Below are 11001 nucleotides of genomic sequence, written 5' to 3'. Positions count from 1 at the left end.
CGTTGCCTTTTTTTGACAATGACAATAAATTCTTGAAACTTGAAACTTGAAACTTGTGAAGCAGGAAAAAGACAAATACAAAGTGAATCAAGTAGAACTTTTTATTGCCTACCTGGAATGAGTGTTAACAGTTGAATTTAGTTTGGCTCTCAAAATGGTATTGGTGCCCTATTTGTTGGTACTCTAAGATACCGATACCACCATTTTAGTGCTGGATCAGGGCCCTGTCCAATACTGGTATTTGTATCGGTGAAACACTAACTGCAATTTCACTGTAAAGTACGGTGGAGACTTTAATGCCTCTTCCAAAGAGCCCATAAACCAAGTGAAGAGCCCATGGTGTGTGTCTCTATGACATAAAATGAGAAGAGATAAAATATGGTCTTTACAACTAAGCTAAAAACGAGTCATATTGGGCTCAATGCCACAGAGACAAGATCAACATTCTTTCATGCCTGTCTCAGTCCCAGACCTACAATTCAAAAACGTAACACCCTTGGTCATCCTCTAAATGTTTATTAAAGGTTGGCAAGCCCTTGCCTTTAATTAAGCCTGAAGGATTTACTAAAAACTGGATATTTTAAAATAGTAGGTCACGTTAAAATTACCCATGACAAAAACACCGACCATCAGGAACTTTGCCGAAATTTTAGAGATCGAAAGACAACTTTTAAAAATACATTTAAAATTTCAGACTAAAAACAATATATCTTTCAATTCTTCTAGAACATTGCTGGGGTGGACTGCACATCTTTCCCAAGAAATTAGCATTTCTCTATCTATACTTTATATCCTAGTTTGAGTCACTGCAACACAGAAAAAACCAACAAAAAACAACCAGGATGAATCATTCTCCACATCTGCATAGCAAAGGGATGATTCAGACAGAGCGCTTTAAAAAATCACAGCAGCTTGAACAGTAACAAACTTATTAGATAATGAGAGAGCAGACCCCTGCACAGTAAATTAGGGGAATGTGAAACAGCAGTAAAACACTGTCAGTGTGCTGTAAATACTAATTAATGACAGAAACACTGTCAGCTGCATAATTACTAACAAAAGCAACATGATGCTAACCAACAAAACCACTGAGACAAATAACAAAAATTACTACAACGGTTGAGAAAATAGGACAAGCTACTTGTGTAGCATCTGACAGCTGTAATTAATTTTCTGCAACAAAATCTATTTTAAGAAAACAAGACAGAAGGATTTAAGCTTTAAATAAGATGTTTCTGGCTGAGTTCTTTCTCAAAAAGCATTCTGTATAAACCTATGCTGAGATGGAAGAAGTGTTTTATAGCATCCAGTCAGAGCACAGATCCAGGTGAAGAATGTTGCTGGGAAATGAGCCTCTGTTTTTATTTATTTCTTTCTTTATGGACATGCCGTTTGTTTTTGCTGGTAGCAATTATGAGAGATGAACTTCCAACAGTCTGAGGTCAAACTCAAAAACTGCTCCTCAGTGCTGCTCTTAAAATCTTACTGCAACATAAATTTCCAGGCTGAAATGATTGTTTAAACTTTTCAAGTTCTGAATGAATCATCTTGACAGAAGAAAAAGATTTTTATCTTAAATACAAAATGTTTACACATTTTTTTCTACAATTTTGGTATAATTACTGCTCTAAGTTGGTCGCTCTGTCAGCTAAAGGCATGTATTAGAGTCTCTACGCTCCTGTTAACTATTAATCGATTACTAAATTATTTGATGATTATTTTAATAATCAATTTATCAATATTAATCTGATTAATTTTTTCAGCACTAGACAGTCAAAATATTTGTATTTAAATTACCCATGAAGTCTCAGTCTGTACACCACAACCAAAAGCAAGAGAAAGTTCACTAAAAAACAATTACTGCTTAGGCTCATTATACTCTCTATTAAGGGGTGATAAAAGCACATCTTTAAGACCATGAAAAAACTAAGAACAAGAACAAATGTCCACGTTGTTGAAATATGAATTGTATCTTGGGAGGAAACATACAGTATTTGTCCAACAACTAAAAGAGACATTGTGTATCACTGGCTAAATATTTACTGATATTTTTACCAATAGTGAATTCATCCCTGTTTTTGAAAAACCCTTAACAGGACTGATGAAAACAATATAGTTTATGTATTTTTACATCTACAAAATGTAATGATGGGTTAGAACTGTAGTCTACTTGAATTTAAAAAGAAAGTTGTCAGATTGTAATGTTATATGGATCTAAGTAAATGGAATAAAATAGCTGATCGGATTGAAAAACATGCCAATCAGTATATTCTGATAACAGCTAACCAGAGTGATCAGCAACCAAGGGAAATATACATGACAGGTTACAAATAAGCACTCAGGTCAGTCAGCATAAGCCACCCCACTCAGTCACATTAAATACTCATTCCGTTTCTACCAAATCTGATCAGAATACACAGAACATTTTTAGTCCAATCTGACATGTATTTCAATTACTTATGTTAATTTGGTCAACTGTGAGAGTTACAGTTATTGAGTTTAATTTACATGGTATCACGAGCAGATGACAGAAAGACCTACAGGTAGGGTGGTAGCGTAGGTAAACAATTCCTTATTTACAGAGCACCCTTCCTTGGGAATAACTTGATCTTGATTTAAAAACACTAAACATACGAATAGAATATGATTAAAAGGAGAAAGGAAAAAAAACAATAGATATAATTAAATATATGTATTACTCCAAGGATGAAGGCACAAAAAGAACTAGAAAATATCAGGATGTTCAAAATAAACCTGTTTTATTGTGTTTTTGTGGTAAATAGTTAATCGTGGTTGGACAGCTGGAGTAACTTTATCTATTACTGAGGGAATATATGTATGCTTTTACAAAGGTTTATTGGTAAAACACATAAAGAAGGTCTGAAGAGATGAGAGCAAAGAGTTAAGTGAGAGATGGATAGGAAAGGAGCATGCATAGAGCATAGAGTGAAGGGTCAGAGACCAGGTAACAAAAAATAAGTCACACTATAAAATATGACCTTTCAAAGCTGCAACTGTCTCGTTTTTATATCCACAGCACTTCCAAATCTACCACAAAAAAGTAACAAACAAGTCCAAATTAATAGAAACATTAGACTGAAAAGTTATGGACAGTAGCTTACTGGTTTTGCAACTGAGATTGCACTATAAAAGCATCCATCTGACATAAAGATCCAGAAATGTTGCAAACTAGAAAGGTAATAAGCTTCCCAAAATGTCTGCAAATACTACTCACTAGTATAACTTGGAACTTTGTTTTGACAGAAGATCTTGTTGAACCAAGGAGCTTTTGATCCGGTGGTGTGGAGCACAAATTTACACAAAGGAAAACTAGGAGCAAAGTATCATTTTTGAGACATCCATGTGAAATGTATGACAGACAGACATATAGAGATGTAGTTTAGTGTATAAGACTTTAAAATCTTGTATATAGCCAAATGTAGGAATGCAGTTATTTCAGATTATGATATTGAACACAACACATAACTAATCAAGATACTAAACATAATATAGTGATGGTGGTATCATGTTGTGGAAATGCCTCCTTTCACCAAGAAGTTCTAACTAATAAAGTGTAAAATAATTCTAAGTCTAAACCCATGTTTTTTTCCATTTCTTTAAAAAGCTTTTCAAAAAGTCCAAAACAAACTAAATGCATGTGTTGTTTTGTATCCTGATTTAAAGCTAATCAATCAGTCAAAATTAGATTGACCATAATCTGAGTCTTTACTGGTATCTGACCAAGCATTATATAAAAAACAATAACAATATTAGATATGTATAATGCAATAAACAGAAAACCCACCAGCTGCGAGACAAGTAGGCAGCAGCAGCCTGAAGATGAGCCCGCACACCATCTGAGAGGCCATGGCTCCTGGGGGCCCGTACAGAGTCCAGGTAAAAGAAGCTGGAGATTGTCCCTCTGTGGTCAGGCTCTCTCTTGCATCCCAGTCTGATGCGCTCCGTCACTTCCCGGCTGGCTCCTCCGGGCGGCCGCATCGGTTCCCCGCTGCTGCAGACACCTGGACTCCGGCCATTCCACAGGAAGGACGCAGGAAGCGCATTCACCGAGGGTCGCCACAGCAGGGGATGTCACCCCCGTAATGTTGCCCGCATGACAGTTTTAAAACCAAAGATGCGCTGCGGTCATGCTGGCGGATTTAGACGCGCAGACGAGCTGCGTTTTTACGCAGCGCAAAACAACCGGAGAGAGGAGCCAACAAGTCCGCAAGTCCAATTAACCTCCTTTAAGTCACATAAAAACTTTAACTAGAAATCAGCGCACTATAACTCGGTCTTAATTACACCCCCCAGCTCTGGATGGTGGGAACAGGGAGCAGAAACGGCGGAAAAGTCCACATTTGAGCCAGAAGACCCCCCTTACAGAAATTTGACTTTCTGACTTCTGCTGTTGACTCGGTTGTCCAACAGGAGGATACAGGACGAGCGTGAGAATGGCAGCCCATTCAGCCAATCAGAGGTGAGCGACTGGAGGTCTGCCCAGCCCCCTGAGATAATTGGAACCGAGAGGTGGGACCAGGACACAAGTAAAAAAAAAAAAAAAATACCTTAAACATTAAAAACAAGTAACACCAGTAAAGCTCTAATGATAATTAATTCTAATCATTATTATCTATGTATACTTTAGTATAATAATCCCTGGACTGTGAAGCTGTGAACATCAAATGAGAAACATAGCTTCCACTGCAACTCTATGAATCGTTGGCTCTTGACATGTAACATCTTATTAAAGACAAACAGCGACGTCATCTGGTGCAGCGCCGCCTTGCACAGAGGGATTTGAAGAGTGATTTGGAGGACAAAGCAGGAAAGTTAAGCATTTGGCATTTTCTTTCAAATTGTTTTCTCTTTTATCTCCTTCCGCATGCAATCTAAGCTTTTTTTTATCCAGCAGAAGAACAGTTATAACTGAGCAAATAGAATGAATCTCTACCCTAATCCTACCCAAACACTATCTGAATCCAGAAGACAAAACATGTTGAAACCAAGCCATCAGAGTCACAGTCAGTGAAGTAATATTTTAAGGTGAAATAAAATATGCCATATTTGGACCCTGAAAACCCCATCCACATGGGGAAACAAGGCAGTGGCAACATCATGATGGAATGCCTGTTTTTCTGTCAGAACAAGGAAGCTTTTTAGCGCTGATGGGAAGATTGCACTGAACTAAAACTAAAAAAATAAAGTTAAAAGTCCACCTTAGAGCTGAGAAACCATAGACATAGAGCCAGAGCAACAATGGCGTGGTTAAGATCAAAGTATATTCATGTATAAGAATGGTCAAGTCAAAGACAAACTTGAAAAATGTTGTTCACAGATGCTCTATGCATTCTGAGTCAGATTGAGCAGATTGAGATACACCTAACCATTTCTGCAGCTGCACTTCAGGCTAAACATGCTTCTACAAAGTATTTACTCAAGATAAAAAAAAAAAAAAACATATATCCTTTTCCTGCTACTACACAATTATTCACCAGTTAATATATCACATAAAATTCATATTCCTATAAAATAGTCTGGACAATGTGGCTGTAAAGTGAAACACATCTTTCAACTATTTTCCAAGGCACTGGAGTACAGCAGGTCTGTGTATTTTCAGATTATCACCTATCTAATACACAGTTAATTCATGATCTGGCAGACAGATATGTTTGATAATGGATAACTTTAATATTTCCAATCCACCAATTTTCTCTTCTCTTTTTAAGACATCAGATTCACTCAGTAATTCAGAAACATGTAAGCTGAACACCATGATGGGAGTTATGGTCTGCAGCGGCAGATGTTTCCTTTCACAACGCAGAAAACAATTAGTTTACTTTTTTCTCTCTCGAAGAGATGCCCTCCCTCAGCATTGTTCTACAGGACGTTTTATTTCCAGGTCTTGAGCTTGTGGGTTTCCTTTAGAAATATAATAACATCACAACCTTCTAAAATTACCGTTAACACTTCAGCCCATGATTTTATAAGTAAAACTGTAAAAAAAAAAAAAAAAAAGAAAGAAATATGAATTTATTCTCCAACCAGTCAAAACCAAAATTTAACCTTTTGGAAAATTGATTTACAATCTGCACTATCTATAACTATTTATATTTCTAGTTTTTATAACTAAATAATTAACTTGTCATAACTATTTCTATATAACCCACCCCATTTAAAAGTAATTATACATCTTACAATCAATATTAAATAACCATTTTTTTCCCTTTCAGTGATTTTGCTCCTTGAATTTTCCCATGAATGTCATTTTTTCTCAGTCTAACTCTGAGGTATGTGATGCCTGCAGTGCTTTAGATGTTGCTCTACCTTCTTAACCTCCTAGAGGATCGACGTACAGTATGTTCTCCTGGAGTTTGGGGATAATGACTGGAGCTTCAGTGTCTTAGAAATTGCTTTTTTTATCCTTTACCCTTTACAGGCTTTCTAATGTTTGCTTAGGCCTAATTTATGTTGCAAGGCGTGTTGGGTTAAAGTGTCTTAATTTCACATGAGCTTGGTGTCTATGCATTGTCGTTTATATTATTTCTCTTTTTAAAAGAATAACATTCATTTCAAAAAAGTCTGACTGGAAACACCAGAGAAGTTTTTAACATCAGAATGATGATGGACGCATTAAAAGCAGTGGTACATTTGGTCTTGAAGGATGGCCGATTTAAAACATCCTGAATCAGCTGGAACAGGAAAAGGGAAAAGACGGTCGTTTTTCCTGACTGAACATTTCATACCATTGCTCACATCCTTTAACTGTGTTCAGAAGGCAGGGCATTTTTTTTTTTACCCCTGTGTCCTGTCATCATGAAAGACTCTCATCAGGACAGAAACATTTCAGGTCAGGATACAGTTGCCCTCTGTGAATGTTTTCCTGTCGTCAACAGAGTCTCTCATTACACGGGGCAAGATTAGGGGGTACACACTTAGAAATAGCAATTATCATTGATCCCCTCTGTGTTTTTTTTTTTTGTTTTTTTTACTTTAGAGTTATAAAAATATTGAGACTTTGAAAATAGGATTAAAAACACATTTGAACGAGCTAAGATATTTACAGAGAACTTTTGCTGAGTCATACATTGCTTACTGGAGCACAATTTTAGATGTAGTTTAACCTTTTTTTCCCTTCCTTTTAAACATTTGCTGACAGCAAAGCTACTGAGCCCTTTTTATTCTTTTAGCTGTCTATTTTGTCTTGCAGACATTTTTACTGATGCAGAAAAATATATTTTTATCAGTGATATATATCTTGTTATGGTAAACCTTCAAAAGAAAACTCTCCAGCATTTATTTAAAATGATTTATCTGCACTCTTAGGAAAATGTGCATTAAAAAAAAGCTGGGCAAATGCTATGAAGACCTTTATCAACGTGAGGATTATGCTTACAAATCTTCCTTTGTGCTGTTAATGTTTTTTTAGAGTGTATGATGCAGGGGAAGCAGAAGAGGAAGGGAATGATGGGAGTAGTCAAAGAAACGATCCCAGTGACCTTCACTCTGCATCTGAGGAAGGAAACTCACAGCAGCAAAGGTCGTGCTCGTGATGCAATGAATCACTGAAGGGAATGGTTCAGTTTACAAAAATAAGAAGAGTAAACAGCTAAAAGCAGCAAACCTCTGGCCTGAAGTTGCATTCTTCACCAGCGTTCCAGACCTGCTGCTTATTTTCACTGCCTGAGGGAGCGGTCGGAACACCACACAATCAATAAAGCAGTCCAAAAACATGTCATCCAGGGATTTGTCTGTGCTGTTTGAAGTCCAGGTCTGCTGAGCAAATGTAAAGCAACATCTGTCTTTGATTCATTATTCATCCGCCTCCTTGAGAGGGAATTTATTGATAAAATCTCTGGCTCAAAGTGAGCCTTTGGGTCAAGCTGCTCCTTACGCACCTGTAGTTCACTGTCAGAAATATCATAACAAGATTATCGATGATGTTAAGGGGTAACAGAAGATGTCAGTTTTATTTTTTGTGTCATAAATATAGCTGGGTTATTTTATTAGGGTCCCTATGATTAATTGGCCGTTTGATGTGTACGTTAGGTTTGTCTCATGTTAGTCAAGTTTCTGTTTTGAGAGGCAGTTTGGATCATTGATGCAGCAGAAAAAGCTCTGAGGCCTCTGAGGTCTTTGGTTCACTCTCCTCCTTCAGTCTTTCCTTGATGGATCTGCAGACTTCTGACTCTTCCTCTCCAACCATCTTAAAGCATCCAGCTGTATCTTTGTCACTCTCCTACTCACCATTGGACTTGTTGATGTCCTGATCATCCTTCAAAGACTCACCAAGGAGTCTGCAATCTTAGGTTTGTCCTCCACAAACCCCTTATTGTACTCATGGACCTCTGGTCTGTCTTCCAAAGACTATATTTACTTATTTACTATTATATACTATTAATGTTTACTATTGCATTTATCCTTTCTAGTCTCCCCACTGATCCATGAAGTTCTGTCTCAAACAACTCATCTCACAATTAAGGGTTCTGGATATTCAGTGTTCTCATGTGAATCAGTTATAAATCTGGCAACTTTCAACCCATCCTGACACTAATGGCACTGGTGGCCAGTGGGATTCATGTTAGATCTTGTCTTCATTTTCAGATGTTGCTAGACAGGGAGGGTATTGTCTTGGTGTGAAATAATTATAATGATTTTATGTTTTGGCTCTTTCTTTCCATGTGTATGCATAACTGAATTGTCCTCTATTTGAGCTATAGTTCATGTTTTATTTTTTTTATCTGGTTTCTTTGGTGCACTTTCTTCAATTTACTTCCCGTATTTCCATCTCACCTCTTACTCTGATGATTTTACACTGTTGTTCTTCTGCTTCTTGCTATTAGAGTGTTTAGTCATGTTTTGTTTATTTATTGTTTTCGTTTATTACCGATCATCTGATCCACCTGCTTCAGTCTCTATTTAACCAGCCTTTAAACCACTCATCAGTGAGTGAGAGTTCTCTAGCATACCTGTTTGTTCTCATTGCCTGGTCCTGACCCGTTCTGCCTCTGAACCTCTGAGCCTGCCTGTTCCCGTTCTTATCTGTTTGCCTGACCTGTCTTGGGACTGCTGCTTGATTACTATCTGCTTGTCTGTGTACCGAACCTGGAACTGTTTCCCGACTCCGTTCTGGATTTCCTTTTGGTACCTCTTCTGACCTCCGATCTCCTCGCTCTGACTACTGAGCATGTCTTTGACACCGGCTTTGACTTCGCCCTATGGATTGATCCGCCTCCTTTCATCTGCTTGGTTCTGATCTCCAGCCTGTCCTCCAACCTCCGATACAGCAGCGCCTCACACTCTCTGGGTGGGTCATCTTCTGGGTTCAGACTGAACTATAAGACCAGGTTAATGACTCACACATTCTTTATCATCCTCCATCATAACCCGTTGTCTCCTCCCACAGAGGTCCCGACCTTAGACGCCAATTCTGTTCATTCCAGTTATGTCTTTAATCAACTATTTGTTAAATCTAACTGTCTTTCCACCTTGAATATTGGGTTGTTTTATTCAGAGCTTGACAATTTATTAGTTTTGAGATGTTCAGGTCCATGAAAGTTACTATTTGTTTTGTCCTCTATCCTTCCTGCATGTTTACCCGTAATGGATTCAAAACCAATTATTGTTTTACAACCAATATATATGAAGTAACAGTCCACCATGAAATAGAAGGTGATATTTATGCCAGTGATGAGTGGATGTCTGTATCTCTTTGCCAAACTTTGTGGCAAAATTGGGCAAATAACCTTAAAATTTTAGCAGCAGATCAGCAAAAGCAGATAAGAAATGATATTTTTACATAGAACTACATAACAGACAAGTCTATAGATTATTAGAGAAAAAAAGCAAATCTGTCTCCTTAAATTATATTTCCAAGTAATTGGAATATTCAGTTCATCACAAAGGTAAATATAAAACTATTGAAATACTTGCATAAAAAACACTAACTGATTATCTCTTGATAATATTGATATTACAGGAACTTTCCTGCAATCAAATATAAACAAATAAATCCTTTAAACATCTGAATTTGTCTTGACAAAAGATCCAAGGCTGACCTGGCTGCCGTAAGAAGAAAGCAAAGCTGATAAGATTAGTGTCCAAATTGCTTTAGCATTGATCCGCAAGTGAAATCCAACCTGTGCATGCTCAATATTTACATGGATGCACTTTTCACACACTCTAAGGTTTGACTCCTGAAGTGAGCTTCTTTATGTGGTGGTGGAGGACAGAACAGATCTTCAGGAATGCAAATATATTTGAATCAGGGCTTTAATAGACCTACAAAAACCTGTCGACTGCATTTAGATTTTTTTATTGAAGCTGTAAAAAATTTTTTATCTTATTTTATATATTTTTTTCTTCCTGTTACATCTTGATCTCACATCTGGAACATTAACCAGTGAACTTTTGCATCTCAGCAGATGTCAAACATTTCACACAACTTCCTGTTCATAAATCTGAACTGCTGTGTCAATTTAAAGAATTTTTGGATTAAAAATTAAGTTTACTACAGGCTGGCATGATGAGAACAAATGGATATGATAGCGGGGAATGTACAGGTGGTATGCATAAAAGGAAAAACTAGTGGAGTAATAAAAGAATAAAAACATATAAAGCGAATAACAAGATAGTTTGTCAAGCTTTCTGGCTAGTGGTGCTTTAGGAACTTTGACCTGTGACTTCTGTTGCATGGCAGGGCAAACACGAAGAAACAGACATCCTACAGCATCCTTACCTTTGATTTAGGGAAAGATTTATTGCACAATATAAGAGGAAACTTAATTAAGTCCAACATGTTCATAGATACTCAGGAGTGCATGTCAATTGCTTGCAAAAGTGCACAAACCCATAAATTAAACACTTGTTGGAGCAGATTTTTGGTTTAATCGAATTTATTCAGTCTTCTGGTGTTCACACCTGCTGCCATTGTTGGACAATCTGATTAAGCTGAAATAGAGTTCAGATGTTCTTGTAGGTTTCTTCTGACATTAGGTAATT

At 37.1% G+C, this 11001-nt stretch overlaps 1 protein-coding gene across 1 annotated transcript in view; it reads right to left on the bottom strand.

The window, feature by feature from the left end:
* The window catches only part of piezo2 (piezo-type mechanosensitive ion channel component 2), a 149959-nt gene extending 145549 nt beyond the window's left edge, over positions 1-4410 (bottom strand). Inside the window, exon 1 of the mRNA XM_015391514.1 lies at positions 3806-4410. Coding sequence (XP_015247000.1) covers positions 3806-3869 — 64 coding nt within the window. The 5' untranslated portion in view covers positions 3870-4410. The remainder of the gene's footprint in view (positions 1-3805) is intronic.
* Between the last annotated feature and the right edge of the window lie 6591 nt (positions 4411-11001).

The sequence above is a fragment of the Cyprinodon variegatus genome, unplaced genomic scaffold, assembly GCF_000732505.1.
Source record: "Cyprinodon variegatus isolate N-32 unplaced genomic scaffold, C_variegatus-1.0 Scaffold545, whole genome shotgun sequence".
NCBI classification, from domain to species: Eukaryota; Metazoa; Chordata; class Actinopteri; order Cyprinodontiformes; family Cyprinodontidae; genus Cyprinodon; species Cyprinodon variegatus.
The sequence above is the reverse complement of the archived record's forward strand: the minus strand, read 5'-3'. Positions and strand labels throughout refer to the sequence as shown.